At 41.1% G+C, this 27,584-nt stretch overlaps 1 protein-coding gene across 1 annotated transcript; it reads right to left on the reverse strand.

Annotated features, from left to right (window-relative positions):
- Positions 1 to 98: 98 nt before the first annotated feature.
- PHKG1 (phosphorylase kinase catalytic subunit gamma 1) lies at positions 99 to 27,310 on the reverse strand. Its single transcript, XM_083349784.1, has 10 exons — positions 27,177 to 27,310; positions 23,256 to 23,391; positions 20,866 to 21,041; positions 12,405 to 12,459; positions 7,250 to 7,315; positions 5,588 to 5,751; positions 4,488 to 4,578; positions 2,573 to 2,726; positions 1,583 to 1,708; positions 99 to 620 (listed from the first exon to the last, which is right to left on the reverse strand). Exons 2-10 carry the CDS (start codon positions 23,336 to 23,338, stop codon positions 369 to 371), a joined length of 1,167 nt encoding a protein of 388 aa, XP_083205910.1. The 5' UTR covers positions 23,339 to 23,391; positions 27,177 to 27,310; the 3' UTR covers positions 99 to 368.
- Between the last annotated feature and the right edge of the window lie 274 nt (positions 27,311 to 27,584).

Here is a 27,584-nt window from a genome sequence, read left to right on the forward strand (position 1 = left end):
TACTGTGAGGGTTGTAAGCACAAGGACCAGTTGCAAGTCACTTTTTTCAGTCTTGTTGTAACTTCAGACAGTTGCTAAATGAATGGTTGTAAGTCAAAGGCTACCTGTAACTGGTGAACAAAAATGCCAGATCGTCTAAACTGATTGCACCACCAACAATTATAACACTAATAATGCACTTAGTGAAAAGACGTTCAGGTCTATATTCAGCTTTACATTTTGCTATTTCATTTCTATCATTGTTCGCTGGGGAACTGTGGGAGTTGAAGTCAGCACGTGTGTTGGGACCGTGCTGGAATTCCCAGGTCAGCCCACTTGGAAGATGCCAAAGGCTCTTTGAATTGCTTTCTCCCTGGAGATTTTGGAAATCAGAGAAGTTCCTCTTCAGCGGCCAAGCTGAGCAGGATGGCTTTGGGAGTGTTTTCAAAGAGGGCGGCTCTGTTCTGAGCTTCTCCCTTCTTCACCCAATGGCCGTAGATCCGGAAGGCACAAGCATCGATCAGTTTGCGGACCGGCTTCAGTCCGTAGGGGTCGCGCTGCAGCACATCCTGAGTGATTGGCTTAAGGTTACGGTAGGTGAGGTAGATCCGAACCGAAGCCAGAACAGTCAGGCAGATGACCTGGGAAGAGATGCTTGTTAGACTGGCATCTTCTTTAAAGTATATCTGATTAGTTTGTGATTCTTTTTTTTCTTTTAAAGGATGCATTAGTTCATCAGGAATGGGCCACTGCCAATAAAAACCTGTTATTTTTATATACAGAATGCTTTTGGTTCAATTCTTCACCTCTCAGGTTGTGGTACATTAACACAGCACATTAAATTCAAGTTCATTAATATGCTGTGTTCAAATAAATAAATTCCACTACCTTTAAATGTGATAACTGGATTCCTACAACATGCTAAGCAATGGCTGGAGTTTCATAAAACCTGTAAGCACCAATTACTCATCCCCATTTGAGCCTAGTTTGTTTATATGACATCAAATTGGTGTCAAGTCTTAGCAACTACATAAACTTTTGATCATGACAATCTGCCCTTAACCTGGTCTTTCAGGTTTTCCATCAGGAACTTTGTTTCAGATATACCAAAACAGTTAATATATCTTTAATGTATTGCCATTTATCAGTTTTGGCCAAGATACTCAAGCCTGATTTGTGTGACATGCTAAATCATAGCTTGCTGAATAAATCTCATGCTTGCACAATGCACTGAACCAAAGCTAAGGAAACTGCAATGGTTTAGTGTGTTGTGTGAATGTATCTTGTTTGGTTAGGATCCACAGTTCAGCAGCATAATGCATGCAGGTACCACAACAACCCCTGACTTAGCCTCCCCCTTTTCCATTTGAAAAGAACTCCTTATCAGAGTCAGCAGCAGGCACATCTGTGGGGTGGATCAAAAAAGTTAAGATGGTGGGCAGGAATCGCACGATCTAAGCCCATATCTATTTTACATGCATGGCAGGTAACAAAAAGCTTCAATTATAATCATCTCAACTTTGTTAAACCCCCGCCCCCATCCTTGGCTATTACTGAAGAAAATGGCTATCTCTTTCCCAGAATTCTCTGCAATTTGGGATACCCGGAATTTCCGGAAGGGGCTGAAGTGCCGAACTTCCTCCACCATGTACTGCTGGAAGAAGGGGTGGATGAGGGCATCCTGTACTGTGTAACGATTCTGCGGCTTCACCACTAAGCAGTGGGCAATCTGTAGGCAGAAGAACAGAGTTGTGTCTCAGAAGTGGAGTCATTGCTTTTTGAACACAGTGGAAAAACACAACAGGTCTAAGGTAAAGGTAAAGGTTCCCCCGCACATGCGTGCTAGTCGTTTCCAACTCTAGGGGCTGGTGCTTATCTCCATTTCAAAGCCGAAGAGCCAGCACTTGTCTGAGGACGTCTTCCGTGGTCATGTGGCCGGCATGACTAGATGCCAAAGGAGCACGGAACGCTGTTACCTTCCCACCATAGTGGTCCCTATTTTTCTACTTGCATTTTTTACGTGCTTTCGAACTGCTAGGTTGGCAGAAGCTGGGATGAGTAACAGGCACTCACTCTGTTACGCGGCACTCGGGATTCAACCCGCCAAACTGCCGACCTTCTGATCGACAAGCTCAGCGTCATTCAGAGGTTCTCCATACAATCCCATTACACAGAACAGTGAATGCCAAGAAACAAAGGAGAACCATTTTTCTATTGGGCTCAAGTACTATACTTTTGATGTTAATTTCTTAATCATCAGCTGTTCTAATTACTTTGATCTTTCCCTAACCTGCATTTTTCTCATTTAGTTTTCTCCAAGAGCCTCCGGATCCATCCAGGTGGAAGTTATCTACCAAGTCCCAAAGGTGCTTTTTTCACGAGGCAACTGGATTTTTTTGTTTTTCTTTGAAGACGTTTAGCTTCTCATCCAAGAAGCTTCTTCAGCTCTGAAGTGAAGAACTGAAGAAGCTTCTTGGATGAGAAACAAAATGTCTTCAAAGAAAAACAAGAAAGCCCAGTTGCCTCGTGAAAAAAGCACCTTTGGGACAACCATGACCTGGATGACTGAGAATCTCCGTAGACCTTTACTTACCAAGTCTTTGACTGTATCTGATTGGTCATCCCACTCTGGAGACCCAAATTTGTAATCTCCATTCATGATCATCCTTAACATCAGCATCTGCTTCCGGTGCCAGAAAGGAGGAGATCCAGCCAGCAAAGTATACATGATGACTCCTGTACTCCACCTGAAACATGGAAACCGTCAGGAGGACAAACTGAATATTTTTGAAGATCAATGTTCGTGAATGTTTTGTTCCTCTGCATTTAAAATGTTTTAAATGCAGAGAAACAAAATATTCATTGACCAAATCTGAATTTGTTTCCTAAGCTACACCATACAATACCACCTTCTACAGATCAACTCAAAAGATTCCCTGCCGATGAACAAGCAGGTTGATGGAGAACATCTTTGTTGCAGCAGGAGAGACAGATTTTTCTGTCTTCTTTTCTAGACCTCAGTAGGTAGTAAAGTTTCAAGCAGACTAATGATCGTTATGGTATTACTTACACAGCAATTATACCACATATTGTAATTGTTAGCTACAAAGAATTATATATGCTGATACTTAAAGCAAATAATTATTATTTGTCCAATTTATGCTGCAAATACACTGTTATGTATGCAGGCACCTGCATAGCAACAGCCACCAGGGGGCGTTGGCCTGGACGGTTTCGGCGGGAAACCCAGTTTTGGCGGGAAACCTAGGGCCAACCCCATTGGCTGTCTGCTTACCTGGCCGGGTATTTAAGGAGGCCAGGTAACCCTCATTCCCCCAGTTCACTACCCCCTTCCAATAAAGAGCTGAACTCACACACCGGCTGGCGTCTCATCCTTGCGTCGGACCCACTACACAACATACACCAAGGTGTAGTCCAAAATATTAAGAGGGCATAATTTTGGACAAGACAAATTTGGGAGAAACTGGCATTTAAAAAAAGCAATAACATATGGACAGAGATGAAAAGTCATCTCCATAAAACTTTGCTTCTTAACTTTGGCAACTTTAAGAATAACAATAACAGAGATGGAAGGGACCTTGGAGGTGTTCTAGTCCAACCCCCTTTTCAGGCACAAAACCCTATATCATTTCAGACAAGTGGTTGTCCAATCTCCTCTTTAAAACTTCCAGAGTTGGAACATCCACAACTTCTGGAGGCAATTAATAGTTCTAACTGTCAGGAGATTTCTCCTCAGTTCTAAGTTCTCTCCTCGATTAGTTTCCATCCATTGCTTCTTCTCCTGCCTTCAGGTGCTTTGGAGAATAGGTTGATCCCCCACTTCCTTGTGGCAATCCCTCAAATATTGGAATACTGTTATCATGCCACCCCTTGTTCTTTTTATTAAAATAGACATAACCAATCGTGCAACTGTTCTTTGTATGTTTTAGCCTCCAGTCCTGTAATAATCTTTGTTGCTCTTCTCTGCACTCTTTCTAGACTCTCAACATCTTTTTTTACATTGTGGCAACCAAATTGGATGCAATATTCCAAGCGTGGTCTTACTAGAGCATATAAACTGTTATAAACACTTCACATGATCTTGATTCCTTCTCTCTGTTAATGCAGCCTAGGATTGTGATTTTGACAACTTCAAATTCCAGAATTCTGCAGCCAGCAAAATGGCTAGAGAATTCTGGGAGCTGATATCCAGACATCTTAAAGTTGCCAAAATTGAGAAACAGTGATTGGATGGGAAATAAAGTGAGTTCCTCAAAAAACTACATTTATTTTTTCATTAGGATAAATATAACAGAATTCACATTCTAAGCTGTGTTGTACTAGCCATGATTTACTGATATGCCACAATTAATGATGTTCACACATCACTGATTGTGCTAGATCCTCTGAATATCCAAAATTCATGTACTATTTGCTTAAACCCAAATAACCCAAATTATGGCTTAGACTTAGAGTAATGGGTGAACTTGCCACACAATCCTGCTTACATGTCAATTTCCTTCCCATAACCTGGATGATCTGGGTCCATGGAACATTCTAGTATTTCTGGAGCCAAGTAGCCAGGAGTGCCACAGATCTCTGCAAGAAAAGCAATAAAAAATGGAAATTTTTACGACCTTGTTTCAGCAGATGCAAGTGTTGCCACATTCCTGGGCGTTTTCCTTGGTGGTTTGGCATATCAGATACTCCTAATCTAGTTGGCTACCTTATGGTTCAAGATACTGATTAAACTCAGGAATTGGGCATTATAGGTAGCCCTATGACCAGTTGCTTAGTGAGTGTTCAAATCTACAAAGGACCCAAAAAAGGGGATTTACAACCTGGATCTGAATGCAGCAAAATTCTGGTCTTTCTCAGTTTAAACTGATCACCCAAGAGAAAATTTATCCTATACTTAACACATAGATCTAGTGCTCCTTCACAAGAATGCTAATTCCAGGAATACAAGAAGCCTACTACAAGTGTTTCATAAAGCAATGGTCTGGCATTGTGTAGGCAGATGTTTCTGTGGAAGTCATACTTCCCAAGACCAGAGGAGATATGGTTGGAGCAGCCTAAAATGACCACAAGAGTCAAAATCTTTGCATCCAAATATATCATCACCAACTGTATCAATGAAGCAAGTCAGTTCATATCTACAACAAAATTTGTGTAGGAAGAAAAACATGACTTTAATATTGGAGCAGCTAAAGAGGACTTAAAGAATGGTTTAGCAATCAAGCAAATTGTCTGTCTATAAAAGATCCCTAATTCAATTTCTATCTAAGACATAACCTTGTGTGGAATCCTGAAGAAGTGCCCTTAGTCAATGTAGAAAATTATTTACACACTGGATTAAACCCTACGTTTCCATGGCTTACTTAATGATTTGCAGTTGGCTAAGTCCACTGCCATATGCAAAGTTTTAACATTATGGTTAGCAAATTGTGATAGCTGGATTAATACCACATGCTACTGCTGTTTTGAGCAAGCTGATTCAATGCAGGTCTCTCCTTAGATAGCTACGTTCCTAAGCTTCATGGCTACAGGCAGGCCACCAACTCACAGCCCTATCCCTTAAAATCTCTGCTTAAGATGGACAGGCCACCTTTGAGTTTTTCATTTTCCTGCAGCTGACACGAGAAGCCAAAATCAGTTAGTCTGATGTTCATGTCGTCATCTAGCAGGATGTTCTCTGGCTTGAGATCTCTGTGGACTATGTTCAAGGAATGGAGGAACTGGATCACTTCCAAAAGAGCACGCATGATTTTCCTACAGGGAGAAAATGGTCTGATCAGTTAAATGAGTAAACATCTGTAAAAGGCAGACTTTTTTAATACATTTGCTTGGTTCCTGGCATTGCCCATTGATCAACTGGTCTTCCCTAATTTTCAGATATTTTGGAAGATCTCCAACATATTAGGAGAGCATGTCAGGTTGGGGTATTTTGATATCACAATCATTAGATGTGAATGGATATGTGCATTTGGGGATTATGTAACCAGGGCTACCAGATCTGGGCTGCCTGCCCAATTCTAGACAACCACTAGAGGGCAGTAAAGAGGTGCACGAAATCTTACTGCAATGTGCTTTCATAGAATTATACTGTAGTATAGATTGTAAGGGGTATATAGGGGAACCAGGAGCACATCTAGTTTAACCCCTGCCTAATGCAGAAATCCATTAGTACAGCTTCTCAAACTGAATTTCACCCTGAACACCTCTTATAAATGCTTGAAATTCCCGGAAAGGTAAATGAGTTGCTTATGGCTAGCAAATACGTAGAGCAGTGTTTCTCAATCTTGCCCAATAATACCTTATGCTGGCTGAGGAATTCTGGGGGTTGAAGTCCACATATCTTAAAGTTGGCAAGGTTGAGAAACACTGGAGTAGAGAGAAGAACACATTTTGTACATGTCTTAAAGTAATTCATATATGGCTGAGGTGAATCGTAATATAGTACTGTACAGATCTAGCCTAAGCTTGCTAAACTTTGTTATTTAAACCAATGAGATTTTAGTCACAACTAATCTGTATAATCGATTACACCAAGCACCACATATTTCACTAGCTTGCAAGAGACCCTTATATGAAAGAGGAGGGAAGTTCCATGTTTTGACATTTGATGAGATTGGCAGGTCAGTTAACACAACTCAGGTGGCCAGAAAGGCCCAACAGAGACTTCACTTTCTCAGGGTCTTGCGGAAGAACAGGGTAGAACAACGGCTAATGACCCTCTTTTACCGGTCTACTATAGAGAGCGTCCTCGCGTACTGTATTGTGGTTTGGTATGCTGGTCTGACAGCCGCGGATAGGAAAGTATTACAGAGGGTGGCGAGCACAGCACAAGACATTGTGGGCTGTTCCCTGACACCACTGGATGACATCGCCAGGGCTCGCTGCCTTGGATGAGTGAGGAAGATTCTCAGGGATGACTCACACCCTGGACGGTATCTCTTTACTCTCCTTCCATCAGGTAGGAGAGATAGTAGTGTAGCCAGCCAGCCATACCAAGAGGCTGAAGAACAGCTTCTATCCATGGGCTGTCAGGCTCTTGAACGGGAAATAATTTTGTAAACTTTATGCATGATTGACTTGCAAGGCCGGTGTGTTGTGCAATTAGCTCACATGGTGTAATAAGATGGAGGGTTTGTTGTCACTGTGAGTTGGGGGTGGGGGCACGAAGGGAGGCTCAGCCAATCTCAATGTATACATGGTTGTACTTTGACAATAAAGGTTCATTCATTCATTGTCAGTTGAAATAGCTCACCTAGTTTCCTTCTCACTTAAGGTGACCTTCTCTGTAAGGTAATCAAATAACTCTCCTTTCTTCATTCTGTTTAGGGAGAAAATTTAGACATGTACAATATGCTAAAAATGAAGAAAGGTATAAAAATAAAACATGGACCCACAATATGACACTTCTGCTTCTGACTTGTATGTGACTGTCAATCCCAGCGTTTCTCGATCTTGGCAACTTTAAAATGTGTGGACTTCAACAACTCCAGTGGACTGCAACTTCAACATGCTGGCTGGGGAATTCTGGGAGTTGAAGTCCACACAGGTTAAAGTTGCCAAGGTTAAGAAACAGTGGTCTATGGCAGCCAAACATCAGGAATCTGATCTTTGATTTGTAAGGTTGAGAGATTGTAGAATTTAATAAAATACAGATAGTCCTAGACTTAAGACCACAACTGAGCTCAAGATTTCCACTGCTTAATTCAGTTGTTAAGTGAATTTTGCCCCATTCTATGACCTTTCTTGCCATAGTTAAGTGAATTGCTGCAGTTGTTGAATGAATCGTAGGATCATTAAGCAAATCTGGCCCCTTGACTTTGCTTGTTGGAAGCCAGCTAGGAAGGTTACAAACGGTAATTACATGACCCCTGTGACAGTGCAAGTATTATAAATACATTCCAGTTGCCAAGCTGCCAAATTTTGATCACATGACCATGAAGATGGTCATAATGGTGAAAAAACAGTCATAAGTCACTTTTTTCACTACTGTTGTAACTTTGAACGGTTACTTAATAAATGGTTGTAAGCTTTGGACTACCTAAACATCAAAAGGTTTCAGACTATCTTTGTAAACACAAACAAAAGGTTCTTAATGTATTACATTTGTTAATTGATAAGGTAGTTATAATGTGCCTCCGATATAAACTGTATCTGCATATCCACCTGTCTTCTTGCTACCCCTATTTCGCCTGACCTCTCACCCCAGATTATAACCTGTGTCAATTAAATTACTCTGTGCACGTGGAAATGTCAGCCGTAACTTCCAAAAGATTAAGCCTTTTAATAAAATGTGTTAGTTGAAATGGTGCCACCAGGCTGTCTTCTCATTTATTTATTTATTTTATTTATTTTATTTTATTGGATTTGTATACCGCCCTATTCCCGTAGGACTCAGGGCTGTTTACAGGGCAGTTAAAACCATGAATACAAAAAATTAAAAACAATTAAAACAATTAAATTAAATTCAAGCCCCAAGAGTAAATCTAAAACCCAGTTAAATTAACAACCCCACAGTCTGGACCAAACAGATCGAAGAGCCAAGTTTTCAGGTCCCGGCGAAATGAGCGAAGGTCGGGGGCAGTCCTAAGTTCTGTGGGTAGTTGGTTCCATAGGGCAGGTGCACCCACAGAGTACGCCCTTCCCCTGGGAATAACCCGCCGGCATTCATTAACCGGCGGTACCCTGAGAAGGCCCTCCCTGTGGGGGTGCACAGGACGATGGGAAGATGATGCTGGCAGCAGGTGTTCCCTATAAAGCCATTTAGGGCTTTATAGGTCATTACCAGCACCTTGAATCTCACCCGGAGGGCAACCAGAAGCCAATGCAGCTCACGGAGAAGAGGTGTTACACGGGAGTATCGGGAAGCTCCCATCAAAACTCGTGCGGCTGAATTCTGCACCAGTTGAAGCCTTCGGGTGGTCCTCAAGGGCAGCCCCATGTATAGAGGGCATTGCAGTAGTCTAACCGGGAGGTCATCTGGAGGGCACTGAATCAGGAAGGCTGATTGAAATATTTCATTTATGCTGCTATTGTATACCTAACAAATTGCTTTTAAAAAAATCACTACAAGCTTCTCTAAACAGGTAGTCCTCCACTTACAACAGTTCATTTAGTGACCATTCAAAATTACAACGGCACTGAAAAAAGTGACCTAGGACCATTTTTCACACTTATAACCATCACAGCATCCTCATCATCATGGGATCGAAATTCAGACGCTTGGCAACTGACGGTTGCCGTGTCCTCGGATCATGTGACCCCCTTTTGCGACTTTCTGACAAGCAAAGCCAATGGGGAAGCCAGATTCACTTAACAACCATGCTACTAACTTAACAACTGCAGTGATTCACTTAACAACTGTGGCAAGAAAAGTCGCAAAATGGGGCAAAACTCACTTAACAAATGTCTCACTTAACAACAGAAATTTTGGGCTCAATTGTGGTCGTAAGTCTAGAATTTGTATTTCATTTATGCTGTTATGGTCAACATTACAAGTTGCTTTTTTAAAAAAAAATCACAGTTCTACCTGCTTCTCTGTATTATGAGGCAGTTTGTTACATCCCTTTGTAGCCTGTCAAGTTTTTCATTGGCAAGAATCCTCAAACAATCTGTTTTAAACAACTTTTTGAGTATGGAATTTTCTTTCCCCATGGAAGTGGTGATGCTGGTAGAGCGGTTTCAAGCAGATATCCATGAGAGTATTACACAAGTCCAGGATGCCTAAAAATAGTGTGGATCTGTGACAGCCAAAACCTTAGCAAAGGTTATGTGGAAATCTGAGCAGGCTAATGATACGGGAGCAGGAAGATGAGACAGCTGCAGAAAGCTTCGCTCCCTCGTGGCTGGGGGTGGGTGAAGCGGTGGATGGTACAGATGGCCCTGAGGTCAGCAGAGACCTTCACAAACAGTTAAACAAGCTGGTATAGATATCGAATTGCAATATATGGCTGGAGAGAAGAACACAAAAAGTCTTTTGCTGGAGTCTCCATGCACCACCCTGCTCCTAAACACTGTGGCCTTTATCAAGCAGTCCAAGGCCTTCGAAAACCTGGCAAGCATGACCCTCTCCTCTTACTTGCCTAAGAGGTAGACTGCTCCTGGACATGGGCATTTCACTTAGCTATGGCTTCTTGCTGTATTTATATCCCCACAATTCCTGTATGAAATCTGGGTAAACTACATATCTGGGACATACATGATTTCCCCCCCCCCACACACACACCCCTCCCATCTTAGCCGGTGAAATACGCCTAGGCCGAGAGAGAAGGATTGATCCAAAGCAACCAGCCAGTTTCTTGACTGAGTGGCGATCAAAAACTCTTTCTCCTCATCCTAGTCCTACTCTGTTACTATTTTTGTTTGTTTTATACAGGAAGTTCTCAACTTACAACAGTTCGTTTAGTGACCGTTTGAAATTACAACAGCACTGAAAAAAATGATTTATGACACTTACGACTGTTGCAGTATCCCAACGGCCATGTGATCAAAATTCAGATGCTTGGTAACTAGTTCATATTTATGACGGTGGCAGTGTCCCGGGGTCATGTGATCACCTTTTACGACCTTCTGACAACCAAAGTCAATGGGGAAACCAGATTCACTTAATAACTGTGTTACTAACTTACCTGCAATGATTCACTTAACAACTATGGTAGGCAAAGTTGTAAAATGGGGCAAAATTCCTTAACAAATGTCTCACTTAGCAACACAAAATTTTGGGCTCAATTATGATCATAAGGACTACTTGTAGTTTAACTAACATATGTGTGAACCCTGTCAATTATGATTTATTCACTAAACAATGGTTAAAACAAACCACAATTAAACACTTCACTTTCTCAGGGTCTTGCGGAAGAACAGGGTAGAACAACGGCTAATGACCCTCTTTTACCGGTCTATTATAGAGAGCATCCTTGCGTACTGTATTGTGGTTTGGTATGCTGGTCTGACAGCCTCGGATAGGAAAGCATTACAGAGGGTGGCTGTGTACAAACACAGCCAGTAAGATTTACTCCTGAGTAGACAGGCATAGGATTGCACAGTGAATTGGCATTGTCTCCTTTTCTATGGTGGAGAAAAATATATGGGCAAGAAGTACCATTTGCCTGAAAGCAAGAACCGGTAACACCACAAAATAGACAAGTAACAGAAAATGAAGAAGTTAAAAGTGCTCTGGGTCTTTACAGTTCAAACAGACAAGCACTTGCCACATAACACTCCAGACTTAACAATTGTCAATAAGAAAGACAAAAAAGTTGGATAGCGGACATGGAAGAATCTGGAGGCAGTGGAATAGAAGAAAATCACAAAATACAAAGACCTCCAAACAGAAGTAGAATGACTATGGGAAAAAACAAAGCAAAGATAGTACGAATGGTAATAGGCGCCTTGGGTACAATCCCAAAACATCTGGAGCATCGGTTGCACACCATGTCAGCGTTTACAAAATCACCACCAGTCAATTGCAAAAGACAGCTTATGTCCAGCAACGATCTTTTTAATACCACGAAACAACAACTTCTGTCTATTCCAGGTTCTTGGGAAGGACTTGATAGATAAAAATGCCAAATCCAGTCTAAACCTCTGGCTGAGTGTCCAATCAACCATAATAAAAATAAATGAATTTGTTTATTTCTTTCAAGGTATTCAAGTTAGCAGTCTACATTTGATGATAGAAAATGCCACATTTGTAAATATGTGCTCTATCAAGAAGTGATCTCTGGTGGGACAATATTGGAAGAAGGATAGTTTGCCTACTATAGAAGAATGGGTGTTTAAAGTTTCAAATCTTGCAGAAATGTCTAAGATTTCTGCTTGTTTGAAAGATCATTCACAGGAAAGATATATTTCAGTTTGGAGGAGATGGATAAATTATATTCAGAACAAATATGGGACTAAAAAGTTCCATTTAGCTTATGAGTAGATTTTAGTGGGATATTGTTATTGGTACTTTGTTTATAGTTATGTTAAAGGGGAGTTAAAGCACATTATGAATTTGGTTAATTGTATATTATGCATAATTTTTATTTAGAATATGATTATTGTAACTATAATCCTGTATTTAGCTCTGGGAAGGGGGGGAAGTGGGCGGGTTTGGGGTGGGGGGGATTTGGGGATATATTGTAAAACTTTGTTTTTGTAAAACTCTTTAATAAAAAAGTGATCTCTGAAGTAGTACATTGATCTACCTCAATGAGTATATTTCCACATAGATGATCCATCTGCCAAGTCAAGTTGGCCAACAGATGATAGTTGACACCACTTTTCTAACTAAAGTTTTCAAACTGCTTTCCTGGCATGTACTATAGAAAACACAAGGCAATCCCACCAGCCTAAATAAGTCACTTTTTTAGGAGGATATATTTGATACTTCCTCCCCCCCCTCCAAAAAGAACACTGGTACTTACAGATCAAACACCAGGAAGAAAAAGGTGTGAGATTCAAAGCTGTCCTTCAGCTGGACTGGAAACAAAATGGGATATTTTAGTAATGTGAAATAATATTGCAAATTTTCTTAAAAACTAAGCAGGAACGGAAAGGTACTGAAGCACAGGCCCCTAGCTTCATTGCACAATCACACAGACTGTTCTGTCTCTCTGCAAGTGTGCCCTGGATCTTCTCTGTCCATACAACAGGAGCATAGGATGCTGCTGCTTTATCCTCATATGGTCCATTCACCTATCCTAGCATTCTCCACTTTGACAACAAGTGACTTTCTAAAATCTCTGGTTTTGAAAAACAGTAGAATCTGAACCTGAGACCTTGTAGAATGTTACATTGCCAAGCCATTACTCCTCCTAATCACATACTTGTACTCCTCATGGATGGCATCCTGATTTTATTCTTATATTTCTTTCATGTACAGAGAGACAATCCAAAATCACTGTTTTAATACCCATTAAAAAAAGATACACAAATCTATCTAGGTCAGTGGTGGCGAACCTATGGCACGCGTGCCAGAGGCAGCACGCAGAGCCCTCTCTGTGGGCACGTGCACCGTTGCCCCAGCCCTGCCTCCCCACACAGCCCCCTCCTCCCCAGCAGCCCCCCCGAGAGAGTTGCCCCCAGGCATGGCCCATGCGGAGCAGCACAATCAAAGACACGACATCCGGGTAGTAGGACAAGACTCTGTCCTCAAGCCCTGTCATGCGTAAATGATGCTGTGGGGTGCAAGTGGAGGGTGTGGCCGCCATGGCACTGCAGGGAAGCCTGGGTGATCTGTGGCGGGCTATGGAGGCAGTAGGTGGAGGGTGGGGGGGCAGGGGGTGGAGGTGGGGTGGTGGTTTTGGGGCACTCAGTATCTAAAACAAACATGTCAAACTCGCGATGTCACGTGATGTTGCGCAATGTATCGGAATGGTTTTGCCATTGCCGGCAATGGGGTGGGCGCGGCTTCCACATGACGCATCCAGGCCTCAGGCTGGCAGTTTGACATCCCTGGTCTAAAAGGTTCACTATCATTGATCTAGGTGGTTACTTGGTGGCACATAATAAAAAATGAGATCCATAGAGTGGTGGGATTCAGATATGTGAACAACAAGTTCTCTGTGTGGATGCCACTTTCAGAAGTCCATTCTGGGCCTGGGCAACAAAAAATTAGCTACCGGTTCCACTGAAGTGGTGCGAACCAGCTGAATCCCACCACTGGATCCATATTAATAAAGGAGAATATTTGTAGCTCAGGGTTGAAATGAGGGGTCCTTGGTACTCTGCGCTTTGTTGTTTTCTTCCAGACATTTCATTACCGAAACTAGGTAACATTATCAGGGCTCCTGATGATCCCTTAGCACTGATGATGTTACCTAGTTTAGGTAATGAAACTCCTTCAAAAAACCAACCAAGCTCAGAGAGCACCAAGGACCCCTCAAGATTCATATTATATATTCCCAGGTGAACTTAGGGGTTTACATCTATTCTTCACTAAGTTTTGTCCCTGGGTGTATCCATTTCAACTCATGACAATGATGGAAAAAGGAGAAGGAGAAAGAAGACAAGGAGTTACTTAGGATGATTATTATCAGTCTCAGCTTCTGATGAGGTATTTAAACCACATTAGTAATATTTATTAATTTCATTTAAAAGACTGCCTATTATCCATCCAGAGGCAGTGTAGCAAAAAGTCACACCAAGTTAATTATTATCAAGGCATTTTGAGCAAAAACCTCCCACCATTAAGGATATAATCTATGCACTCATCAGAAATTAAATTCCATTCACTTCAGCATTTCTGTTCACACTTTGCCTTAAACCATAATATGATTTCTTTGGCTTATAGCTTAAGAAGATGAGTGGATCCAACCAATGATAGTTTATTCAACAAGCAATTGTTAAACCATGATGGTGCTTTGCAAATACAATAAAGATTTATTTCTCAATAGACATGCATAGGATCTCCCTGTGAATTGTCACTGTCTCATTTTCTCTGTATTGGAGGAAATGACATTTGTGATTATTCATCATTATATAAGTGATCTACAAATCTACAGTCAAAGACTGATAAAAACTTAATAACTGAACTTCTAACCAAGAACCAAAGAATTATTAAGCTAGCAAGATAGAGGCAGTCCCAAGCAGGGTTTTTTGTGTTGTTTTTTTTTTTTTGTAAAATTAGGGTGTCCAGGTCCGATATTCAAAATGACCAGTATTGAAGAAGTTCTTTAAGTATTGTTCCAAGGGCTTCAATCACAAATGGTATAACAGCAGATTTCTTTTTTTATATATAAGCATTCAACCTCAACCCTTCATGGATTACTACCTTGTCGTGGCGAAGGGGCTTGCGTAATTCAATGAAGCTATGAGCTATGCCGTGCAGGGCCACCCAAGACGGACAGGTCATAGCTGAGAGTTCTGACAAAACGTGATCCACTGGACAAGGAAATGGCAACCCACTCCAGTATCTTTGCCATGAAAACCCCACGGACAGTACCAAAAGGAAAAAAGATATGACACTGGAAGATGAGCACCTCAGGTCAGAAGATGTCCAATATGCTACTAGGGAAGAGCAGAGGGCTAGTACTACTAGCACCAGAAAGAATGAAGGGACTGGGCCAAAGCCGAAAGGATGCTCAGCAGTGTGTCTGGTGGTGAAAGGAAAGTCCGATGCTGTAAAGATTTTTTCTCTGTAGGAACCTGGAATGTAAGATCCATGAATCAAGGCAAGCTGGACGTGGTCAAACAAGAGATGACAAGACTGAACATCAACATCTTAGGAATCAGTGAACTAAAATGGACAGGAATGGGTGAATTTAATTCAGATGACCATCAGGTATACTACTGCAGGCAAGAATCCCTCAGAAGAAATGAAGTAGCCTTCATAATCAAGAAAAGAGTAGGAAAAGCAATACTGGGATACAATCCCCAAAATGACAGAATGATCTCAGTTCGAATCCAACGTAAACTATTCAGTATCACAGTATCACAGTAGTCCAAGTCTATGCCCCAACCACCGGTGCTGAAGAGGATGAAATTGACCGATTCTATGAAGCCCTACAGCACCTTATAGAACTAACACCAAAAAATGATGTCCTTATCATCATGGGGGATTGGAATGCTAAAGCAGGAAGCCAAAAGATAACTGGAATAACAGGCAAGTGTCCCTCCCCATGAGCAACATTGAGGTGACCTTGGCCACACCCACCCAATCTTCCATGACCATCACAGCCACACCCACCCAGTGGGCCATGCCCGCCTGGCACCCAGCAATAAATAAGTGGGTTTTGGGTTGCAGTTTGGGCACTCGGTCTCTAAAAGGTTCGCCACCACTGCTCTATACAGTCAGTAAAAACAAGACCAGGAGTTGACTGTGGCTGAGACCATGAGCTTCTTGTTGCAAAATTTAGGCTTAAACTGAAGAAAGTAGGGAAAAGCACTAGACCACTTACGTATGAACTAAATCATATCCTTGATGAATATACAGTAGAGGTGACAAATAGATTTAAGGAATTAGATCTGATAGACAGAGTGCCTGAAGAACTATGGACGGAGGTTCGCAACATTGTACAAGAAGTAGCAACTAAAACCATCTCAAAGAAAAAGAAATGCAAGAAAGCAAAATGGTTGTCTGAAGAAGCTTTGCAAATAGCTGAGGAAAGGAGGGAAGCGAAAGGCAAGGGAGAAAAAGAAAGATATGCCCAATTGAATGCAGAATTCCAGAGAATAGCTAGAAGAGATAAGAATGCCTTCTTAAATGAACAGTGCAAAGAAATAGAAGAAAACAATAGAATAGGGAGGACTAGAGATCTCTTCAAGAAAATTGGAGAGATGAAGGGAACGTTTCATGCAAAAATGGGCATGATTAAGGACCAAAATGGCAGGGAACAAACAGAGCCGGAAGAGATTAAGAAGAGGTGGCAAAAATACACAGAAGAACTGTTAGATGTTTTGTGCCAGCCATGGCAGTTCCCCAAAAAGGTCATCAGATGGGAGCAAAGAGGCTTCTTTGCTCCCACTGGTAGGTCAGGGGTCCCCGGCCCCTGCAGCCCCATTGGCGAGAGTTTTATGGTAAGACCCCCCATAAAAACCTCTGCTCAGGGGCTGCTCTCTCTCTGCTCTCTTTGTTCTCTCTTCTGTTTGCTTGCTTGCTGATCCATGAGCTCAACCCAGGCATGGATGTCTCCATGCCAGGGAACTCTTTCTATTTACTTTATCGTTAAATAAAGCTTTGAATTATTGCATTCCTGCGTGATGCCTTTTTATCGTGAGACCATCTCACAAGAACTATACAAGAACGAGCTTAACATCCCTGATAACCATGATGAGGTGGTCACTGACCTCGAGCCAGACATCCTAGAATGTGAAGTGAAGTGTGTCTTAGAAAAGCTGAGCAACAACAAAGCTAGTGGAGGTGACAGTATTCCAGCTGAGCTATTCAAAATGTTAAAAGACGATGCAGTAAAAGTGCTACACTCAATTTGCCAGCAAATTTGGAAAACTCAACAGTGGCCACAGGATTGGAAAAGATCAGTTTACATTCCAATTCCAAAGAAAGGCAGTGCCAAAGAATGTTCAAACTATCGCACCATTGCACTTATTTCACATGCTAGTAAAGTTATGCTTAAAATCCTACAAGCTAGACTCCAGCAGTATGTGGATCGAGAACTACCAGAAGTACAGGCAGGATTTCGAAGAGGCAGAGGAACTAGAGATCAAATTGCCAACATACGCTTGTATGTTCTTACAGAGATGGGCGTACCAGACCAGCTCATTTTTCTCTTGAGATACCTATATATGGGTCAAGAAGCAACAGTGAGAACAGTGAGAACTGGACACGGAACCACTGATTGGTTCAAAATTGGGAAAGGAGTCCGGCAAGGCTGTATACTGTCACCCTGCCTGTTTAACTTATATGCAGAGCACATCATGAGAAAGGTGGGGCTAGATGAATCAAAAGTTGGAATTAAGATTGCCGGGAGAAATATCAACAACCTAAGATATGCAGATGATACCACTCTAATGGCAGAAAGTGAAGAAGAACTAAAGAATCTCTTGTTGCGGGTAAAGAAGGAGACTGCAAAACTTGGGTTGAAACTTAACATTAAGAAAACCAAGATCATGGCATCTGGCCCTCTCAGTTCCTGGCAAATAGATGGGGAAGAAATGGAGGTAGTGACAGATTTTCTTTTCCTGGGGTCCAAAATCACTGCAGATGGGGACTGCAGCCAAGAAATTAAAAGACGCTTGCTCCTGGGGAGGAAAGCCATGGCAAATCTAGACAGCACACTAAAAAGCAGAGACATCAGCCTGCCAACAAAAGTGCGTATAGTCAAGGCTATAGTCTTCCCAGTTGCAATGTATGGCTGTGAAAGCTGGACCATAAGAAAGGCTGAGCGCCAAAGAATTGAGGCCTTTGAACTATGTGCTGGAAAAGACTCCTACAAGTCCCTTGGACTGCAAGGAGATCAAACCGGTCAGTCCTAGAGGAGATCAACCCTGACTGCTCTTTAGAAGGCCAGATCCTAAAGTGGAAACTCAAATACTTTGGCCACCTAATGAGAAGGAAGGACTCACTGGAGAAGAGCCTAATGCTGGGAAAGATTGAGGGCAATAGAAGAAGGGGATGACAGAGAATGAGGTCGCTGGATGGCTCAGTAGCCGTGAGCCTAAATGGACTCCAGAAGATGGTAGAGGACAGGAAGGCCTGGAGGAACATTGTCCATGGGGTTGCAATGGGTCGGACATGACTTCGCAACTAACAACAACAACAACAACATTCAACCTCAATCTACAAATTCTGGTATTTTGCAATTTTTTTTTCAGATTGCTTTTCCTCAGTCCTAACATCACTGGGTGTAGCAACATCAGTGAATCAGATATTCTTATTTTCAATGACTGTTACATGGGGCATGTTATGAACAAAATGCCTGTTCGTTTATTATTTATTTATTTATGATGATTATTCCATGACATGGAAACTTGACTCTTGGGAATGTTAAATTTGAGGCAGTGCCATTTTAATCTATATTGTTTATTGTTCAGTTATTTTTAGACCTCTGTTTTTTCTCTGTATACTTGTTTATGCCTCTGGGGGCAGAGCAGACTAGAAATGTTAGTGCTTTGCATTGTAGATGTAAGGATCAACCTAGCAAGGATCGGAGCAGATTCAAAGAAAAAAATACAAAGGTTGATCATCTGTAAAAAATATCACTATGAGAGAGAGAGAGAGAGAGAGAGAGAGAGAGAGAGAGAGAGAGAGAGAGAGAGAGAGAGAGAGAGAGAGAGAGAGAGAGAGAGACTCTAATATGATCTTGTTGTCATCTATGTTTGTATAGGAAGGCTTGGGATTCTTTCCAGGCAATAAGATGCCAAGAATTTCTTACAAACGGCACAGGGATGATAAATTTGGCCATAGCTTTCCTTCATACAGTACTAGAAAATAGCAATACTGTATTTTTTTTTCCAAAAGGCAACTTGACTTTCTTGGTTTTTTCCCCTTGAAAACATTTCACTTCTCATCCAAGAAGCTTCTTCAGTTCTTCAGAACTGATGCAACTTCTTGGATGAGAAGTGAAATCTTTTCAAGGAAAAAAAACAAAAAAGCCCAGTTGCCTTTTGGAAAAGCACCTTTGCGATAACCATGACCCGGATGATTGGGAATCTTGAGAATCTTCATTGACATTGAGCAATATGGTAGCTAACATTAGCTGGATGCTCTTTTTCCAAACATAAACTGTTCCTCTTGAAATCGTATCCTGCAGATATAATAATGCTGATTCGTCAGCAAATTGAAAATACACCAGCCCAAGTAGTGCAAGGGAAAGTGAGGGGAGGGGCTAATCTGGACCACTGGTTGAAATGGAAAAGGTCAACAGCCATCAAACAGAAGAACTAGTTAGCAGATCAGGTGGTTTTCTAGTTGATCAGAAGGATTTTGGATTCTCAATTGTTTAAAAATTAGCAGAGGCTACCAAAATTAGAAATGTCTTTGTAAGAATATTGATTAAATTAAAGTTTAGTCTGGAGGCTAACCCATACAATGAACTGCTGAGGGGACTAGGTATATCTAGTCTAACAAAGAGAAGGACTAGGGGTGACAGGATAGCCAATCTTCCAATACTTGAAGGGCTGTCACAGGGAAGAGGGATCAATTTATTCTCCAAAGCGCCTGAGGGCAGGACAAGAAGTAATGGATGGAAACTTATCAAGGGCAGACTAACAAAAAACTAAGGAGAAATTTCATGACAGAACAATTGATCAGTGAAATGTCTTGTTTCCAGAAGATGTAGGTGTTCCATCACTGGAGGTTTTCAAGAAGAGATTGGAGAGCCATTTGTCTGGAATGAAATAAGTTCCTTCCTATTGTTTGTCTCTCTGTCCAATCAATTTTAAAAGAGGTGTTTTGGAAACAGTCACTCTACATGTTGGCATTCTGCTCCCCGGAAAACGACCTTGGAAACTTCATTGGTTCTCACAGAGAGCTGTTCTTCAACAGTTCAGTTTCACTCCCCCCCCATGCCTTCGCTCTCCCTTCCAGCTTCTCCCCAGGGTTCATGGCAGACTGGTAGAGAAGTGGCAGTTCTGACAGTCTCCTGCTTGGGCAGGGGTTGGACTAGAAGACCTCAAAGGTTCCTTCCAGCCAATGGAACATATGTTCTATATTCTACATAGCACATAATCAAGATCACATGAAGTATTAATACCAGTTTACAATGCCTTGGTAAGGCCACACTTGGAATACTGCATCCAGTTTTGGTCACCACGATATAAAAAAGATGTTGAGACTCTAGAAAGAGTACAGAGAAGAGCAACAAAGATGATTGGGGGACTGGAGGCTAAAACATACAGGGAACGGTTGCTGGAATTGGGTATGTGTAGTTTAATGAAGAGAAGGGTGAGGGGTGACATGACAGCAGTGTTCCAATATCTCAGGGGCTGCCACAAAGAAGAGGGAGCCAGGCTGTTCTCCAAAGCACCCGAAGGCAGGACAAGAAGCAACGGATGGAAACTAATCAAGGAGAGAAGCAACCTAGAACTAAGGAGAAACTTCCTGACAGTTAGAACAATTAACCAGTGGAACAACCTGCCTCCAGTAGCGGCAAATGTTTCCAACACTGGACGTTTTTCAGAAGAGACTGGACAGCCATTTGTCTGAAATGGTATAGGATTTCCTGCCTAAGCAGGGGGTTGGACTAGATGACCTCCAAGGTCCCTTCCATCATCATCACCATCATCATCATCATCATCATCATCATCATCATCATCATCATTATTATTATTATCATCATCATCATCATCATCATCATCACTGTTTGCAAGAAGGAGGTGGTTATGCATGTCATGCAAACCCAGCCAATAGTAATTTCACTTTCTTTGTCTTCACTGGTTTATTGATATGGTATAATTAGGATGATCTGGAAGCAAAATCTAACTTACTAATGTTAGGATGTCCAGACACTTTCTGGAGGATATTGATTTCTTTCAGAGTGGCTTCTCTCAGCTCCTGAACTTCTTGTGGAGAGAGATTTCCAGCTGTGATGTCTATAATTTTAACAGCATATTCTTGTCGAGTGATTTTATGAATGCATCTGCGGACAACACTGCTGACTCCTCTGAAAAGACAGTAGACATAAAAGAAATCTTAGGAAGAAAGAGGGAGAATTAGAGAGAGGGAAAGAATCAAACCCACACACAAACACAGATCTCTAAAAGGCTGTGTTACTCCTTTGTTATTCCCTCATGTTCAAAGTGAGAAGAGGAATAGCAAAGCTAAATAGATTTATTAAAAATTGGCAGTTATTGGAAATGCTGCCAAATAACAAATGCTAGTAGGAAATTTCTTCATAGAATAGTAAAAGATCTTAACAGAAATGTGAAAGCTATAGGGTGAAATTAAGTTATTCCACTCCATGCCACCATTTTTTATGGTATGGTATTACTGTGCACCATTTTTATGTCCACACAGTTGGAGTCTAGTCAGAGTCTAGATTAATAGCACATTTAGAGATAATAATTGAAGATATGGCCTTGGTGGAGCAGTGGGCTAATGCCTCCTTAAGTAACACCAGCTGCCTGCAATTAGTGCAGGTTCGCATCCCACCAGGCTCAAGGTTGACTCAGCCTTCCATCCTTCCGAGGTAGGTAAAATGAGGTCCCAGATTGTTGGGGGCAATTAAGCTGACTTTGTAAAAATGCCGCTTGGGGTGTGTGTGAAAGCCCTAATAAGCAGGCATATACATAGAATGAAGGCTACTGCTAAGCTTGTAAGCCGCCCTGAGTCTTCGGAGAAGGGCGGGATATAAATGGAATAAAAATAAAATAAAAATAAATAAGGCTATTGCTAAGTTTGTAAGCCGCCCTGAGTCTTCGGAGAAGGGCGGGATATAAATGGAATTAAAAATAAAAATAAATAAAAAATAAAATTGTTGAGAGTTGAAGCCAATCATTTTGTTGAAGTCAAAAATGTTCAAAATAGTGTGATCTTCAACTGTATTCTATTGATGAAAGGAATATTTTATACTAGAAAAGAATTCTTATGTAAAGTGATGTAATCATGGCACATTCGTGATATGAATCACTTAAATTTATTTACATCAATTTAAATACAATCTGTTAGCCTGAAAAGAGGCCACCAGACTTCTGATTTATTTTTTCTGAATAGGCAATATTCAGGCTATGAAATGCTTCTAAACAGAGGCAGGACTGCAGAATAAAAGAGGATAAAAGTTAAATTATTGCACTGAGCCCATGAAATGGAAAACAAATCATCCCTTGCTGATTGTGTGGCTGTATTGTAGCTCATATTGTGTATATTAAAGATAAAAGTAGCTTTTCTTCTCCGTCTCTGTCTCTGTCTCTGTCTCTGTCTCTCTCTCTCTCTCTGTGTGTGTGTGTGTAAAATTATAAACGAGGAGTCTACATGGAAGAACTGTCCATTTCCTATTCTTTAAGAAATCCTCTCAGCCCAAAAAATTTTCTCAGGAAATTTAGTAAAAGAGTTTGTTAAACAGATATTGAAATCTGCAGCTGAGATGAAATCAAATAAATCTATTTTACCTTATTTATACATCATCTGAGTGGCAGAAGGGAAGAAAAATGGATCTTCTTTTCTCAGAAATACAAAATGTGGGTGCATAGGTTGGCAGAAGATTTGCAACAGAACAAAAAAAACTTTAATGAAATTTATAGGCACAAAATGCAATGGTCATTATATTAGATGGATTTAAAAGTGGAGCAAAGGATGAAAAAATACCAACAGCATTAGGCCTTGAGCAATGGGTGGAACCTCCTTGTTCAGTGGCAGTTTCCCTTTGAGTCCAGTATCAGGGAACAGTCAGGGAGACCGCCAACTTCATGTGTAAGGCATAGGCTGCTCAAAAGCAAATAGCATCTAGATTATAGGAATTGTTATCTACCACATCTGGAAGGTATCAAACTGTTGTAGGCAAACCATTTTCAGATTTTCTGTTCAATGGTAGCCGAGATACTCTAGAAATCTCTGAGGAAAAACTATATCCAGCTACATCCGCTGCCATGTTTATGAAAAGTTTAAAATACAGAAATTTTCTCCAATATTCACAAATACTTTGACTATACTTACCATCCATTTTCAGGGAACTGAAGTTTCAAATTTAATTATTTTCAGTTATCTATTCTTGTAACTAAATTATTTGAAATAATTAGATTAATTTGCTATGATCTGAATGGATTATATTGAAACTGACTTTGCTTCCTAAAACGTTGGTTAAAGGAATAAATGTATTTTTTGTTTTGAAGGTCACATAGCAAATTACTTATTATGATAGCACCAACTTTCAAATATTTACCTTCCTAAAATTTCCTTAGGTTCATATTTTTCATAAAACTCTTCAGAAGTTTGGCTATCTGGCAGTTCTTCAGTTTTGGTCATTTTGGTCTTCTTTTTAGGAGCCTTCCGAAAGATTATTCTAAGATGACAAAATGCTGCAACAACAGAAACAGAAAAAAAAACCTCAGATAATCTTTCTCCTATTTATAATTACAGCAAGGAAGGGAGAGAGGAATTTCCTATTATGTTGCTCATGATAAATATTCTGTAAGGGTTAGCCCCTTTGTGCAATTCTAGAACAGTGTTTCTCAACCTCAGCAGCTTTAAAATATATGGACTTCAACTCCCAGATTTCTCCAGCCAGCATTCAGTTCTGGGAACTGAAGTCCACATGTCTTCAAGTTGCTGAGGTTGAGAAATACTGTTCTATGGTGATACGCAAAGTTATAGAAATGACTGTCAGAATATTTTTAGACCAAAAACCTATTTAGAATATATGTCAGACATTGTTCTGTACCAGCCTGCTACCGGCCTTGCAGAAAAGGCAACCCCTTTACAGACGGCAAGAGGCTGGAATACGTCTGCCAAATTTATTACAAAAACAAACAAGACACGAACCAAGATACCGGAGCTTTGAAACACTATCTGAGCAGTTGCTTTCAGCAAACCAGCCCTCCCCACACAAGTCCTTTATAAAGAGTTCAGGGCGTGGCTTCTCTCTCCCTCCTTCCGAGAAGCCCCATTGCCTTCCTCTGTTTACTCCTACTTGACTGCGTCCTGCGTCGGGCGTCCTTGAACAGGGCCAGCTGTGGGTCATCTTCATCCACGCTGTCAGGCTCACACAGCTGGGTCTCCACCAGGTGGGAGGGGCCTGGCTGGGGGCTCTGCGGAGCCTCAAAGCCATCATCAGCAAGTTCTTCAACACCCCCCTCCTCCCCCTCATCTGAGTCATCCGATCCAACTGCTGAACCCACAGGCTGACCCTGAATCACAACAGACATGACAAACACAAGGCCCGGGGGCCGGATCCGGCCCGCGAAGTGGTTCCATGCGGCCCGCGAAGCCATCCTGGAAACAGTGAGGAAACGGCCCCCACTGCCTTGGCCCTGGCCCAGAGACCCTCAGATCTGTCCCACTCCTTCCCAGGCCCCCATAGGCACCCTTGATGTGAACGATGTAGAGCTGGTCACGCCCACCCAGTAGGCCATACGCACTCTAGCCACGCCCACCCAGTAGGCCACGCCCACCCTGGCCATACCCACCCGGCCTCCTTGAGGGCAACCGCAATGCTGATGCGCCCTCAATGAAATTGAGTTTGACACCCCTGATATATGTTAACTAAACCCATTTGTCAGACTTCAGAAGCATGAGAGTAACCCTTTCACTCCACAAATTCAGTCTCACATGAACTAGTTAAGGGAAGAGTACGAGTAGATAAATTGATTTTTTTGCAGGCCAAAAAGAACACTATTTATGCAGAAGGTTTGCTTATTACAGAACACAGAAATCAAGTTAGCTTCCTTTCTCTTCCTTGGTTCTAAAAATTAAGTGGTTTTCTTTCTCCTTTTCAAATTCTGGACTCTTTGTTCTAATTCCTGCTTTACCAGCTTCTTTATGCCATGTAAATCCATATATGGGGTTAATTGAATAAATCATGATTCACTCAATCTTGGTCAAAATAATTACAGTCAAAAATACTTGAAGAAAATGTAGCTACTGATGGATTCATACATTTCCCTTAACTAAAATGTAGTTTGGTATTTATTTTTTTAGTAAATGTGATGGCAGAACCTAGGTATTGTGGCTTAGCAGGATTTATGTACTGTACTAGGCTGCTGTGATTTGATCAATAAATCCTGACTCATAAACTTCAGGCTTAGGCATCTGTATGAAGACTGGCACTGAAATGGCTAATTCAGCCTTGAGAAAATTGGTTCATTTTCAGTTGTTCTGACCTATTTGAGCCTTCCCTCTCTTGCATCTTGCCAAGGTACCAATTTATCTTTATTTTCTACTTCATCTTCATAGTATTGTTTTCACCTCTTCCCCAGCAAATACCTCTATGCCTGTCAACCATTGTTAGTGTTGCTTTTAAAAGCACCAAAACACTTTTACAAAATTAAAATGCATATTTAACTTGGACATAAAGATGAACTCTTCCTATTTTCCTGACTGGCTTCTGTCATTGTCTCAAATAATAATGATAACAACAACAACAAGAACAATAATAAAGTTGGAAGGGACCTTGGAGGTCATCTAGTCCAACCCCCTGCTCAGGCAGGAAACCGTATACCATTTCATACAAATGGCTGTCCAGTCTCTTAAAAACTTCCAGTGTTGGAGCATTCACAGCTTCTGGAGGCAGGTTGTTCCACTGATTAATTGTTCTAACTATCAGGAAATTTCTCCTTACTTCTAGGTTGCTTCTCTCTTTGGTTAGTTTCCATCCATTGCTTCTTGTCCTGCCTTCAGGCACTTTGGAGAATAGCTTGACTCCCTCTTCTTTGTGGCAGCCCCTGAGATATTGGAACACTGCTATCATGTCACCCCTCGTCCTTCTCTTCATTAAACTAGACATACCCAATTCCAGCAACTGTTCCTTATATGTTTTAGTCTCCAGTCCTGTAATCATCTTTGTTGCTCTTTTCTGTACTCTTTCTAGAGTCTCAACATCTTTTTTACATCGTGGTGACCAAAACTGGATGCAGTATTCCAAGTGTGACTTTACCAAGGCATTGTAAAGTGGTATTAACACTTCATGTGATCATGATTCTATCCCTCTGTTAATGCAGCCTAGCACTGTGTTGTCTTTTTTGGCAGCTGCAGCATACTGCTGGCTCATAGTTAAGTGATTGTCCACTAGGACTCCAAGATCCCTCTCACAGTTGCTACTATTGAGCAAGTTACCACCTATACTATACTTGTGCATTTAGTTTTTCTTGCATACAAAACTATCCAAGGTATTAATCTTTCTTCTGTCATTAAAATATGTCAGTTGGTGTTGTGTTTGCTCTTCAGATTTAACTTCCCCCCTCAAGATTTGATGGTCCCGACCCCATTAGTCTTTTGTATAACTGAAACACCAGGCATTTTTCTCCTGAAGTGATGGCAATTAAACCCATTCTACTTATCATGAATACCGATATGACTGTAGTTATTTTTTTCTTGTTATTTTGTTATTTTTGTTCAATTGTTTCATACATGCACATAGTTATAAATTTACAATTTCCTTAGATAAATAAAAAATTACTTACACTGCTTTATAAGAGTTTTAAAAAACTGGAACAAGTGTCTAAATCGGAAACACACTACAAATAATGAAGATTCAGTGTGGGAAATGTTGACTTGCCATAAACTAATTTCTCCACGCTCATAGAAGGAGAGCCAAGATAGATAGGTTAAGAATAAGGCTAAATTTGGATGTTCTCTTGTACTAAAAGCAATTTCCTTATATATTGTATACTGTATATGTAACCGGAAGCTAGTTTTATACATGGATCCCCTTGGAATCATGACATACTTTAATTATTATTTAAGATATTTCAAATAAAGGACAAATGTAGTCTGGATCTGAACAATGATTCAGTTCAGCTGTAGCATAGTGTGTATAAATTAGTATGAAGCATACCCCAAATATTTTCTTCTTTCTGATTGATAACTGCGCAGTTTCAAAGAAAAGCTTTCCTGGAAAGCAAATAATAAGATCAAAATTATTGTCTTCCATTCTAAAAGCCTTGAAGACACATTCTGATAGCCGGGAATAGTAAATGCTACCTTTTTCTACGAGTTCTACCCTTATATTTAATATAGTGCTAAACCCAAACTGAAACTCAGCCTTATTGCCCTGCACATATCTCCAAATCAGCTAATACACTTACAGAGTTGCATAATTTCACTAGTCAAGAAGACCAATTTCTTGATAAAAGACATGATTACTTACCCTAACCGTCATTTGCACAGTCGGCGTTTTCTAACCAAGAGTAACCCAGCAGATCAAACCCCAAAGCCCACCTTGAGAAAGAATTCCCAGTGTTGCTTGACGGCCAGCAATTAAACCACATAGCAGCGCCTCGCGTTCTCTTTTAATTTGTTATGGATCACTCACACTGTGGCGACTGCACTGCCAAAAATAAAAATCGCAGTGCAACTCGAGAATTGTTCCAAGTCCTCCACTTTGCACGCTCAGCTCCCTCTCTGCTTAGATTGGAGTGACCCTCTTTGAGGTGAAGGAATTTTTCAACAACCAACAGCTCCCATGAATGAAAGGACAAAACGGGGATTCCTTCTCCAGGGTAACAAGAACCAGGAACAAAATTTGGAGTGCATGCATAATGTGATTCCACAGGGC

The sequence above is a fragment of the Vipera ursinii genome, assembly GCF_947247035.1.
Source record: "Vipera ursinii genome assembly, chromosome: 1".
NCBI classification, from domain to species: domain Eukaryota; kingdom Metazoa; phylum Chordata; class Lepidosauria; order Squamata; family Viperidae; genus Vipera; species Vipera ursinii.

What these genes read in the sequence shown, in the direction of transcription:
- PHKG1 (XM_083349784.1), bottom strand. Translation starts at nt 23,338, where the DNA reads ATGACCAAAACTGAAGAACTGCCAGATAGCCAAACTTCTGAAGAGTTT. An exon ending in GTCTGGACATCCTAACATTA is followed by an intron (nt 12,460 to 20,865) that starts GTAAGTTAGATT and finishes TTTTGTTTCCAG; the next exon opens with TCCAGCTGAAGGACAGCTTT. An exon ending in TATGGGAAGGAAATTGACAT is followed by an intron (nt 2,727 to 4,487) that starts GTAAGCAGGATT and finishes TCCATGTTTCAG; the next exon opens with GTGGAGTACAGGAGTCATCA.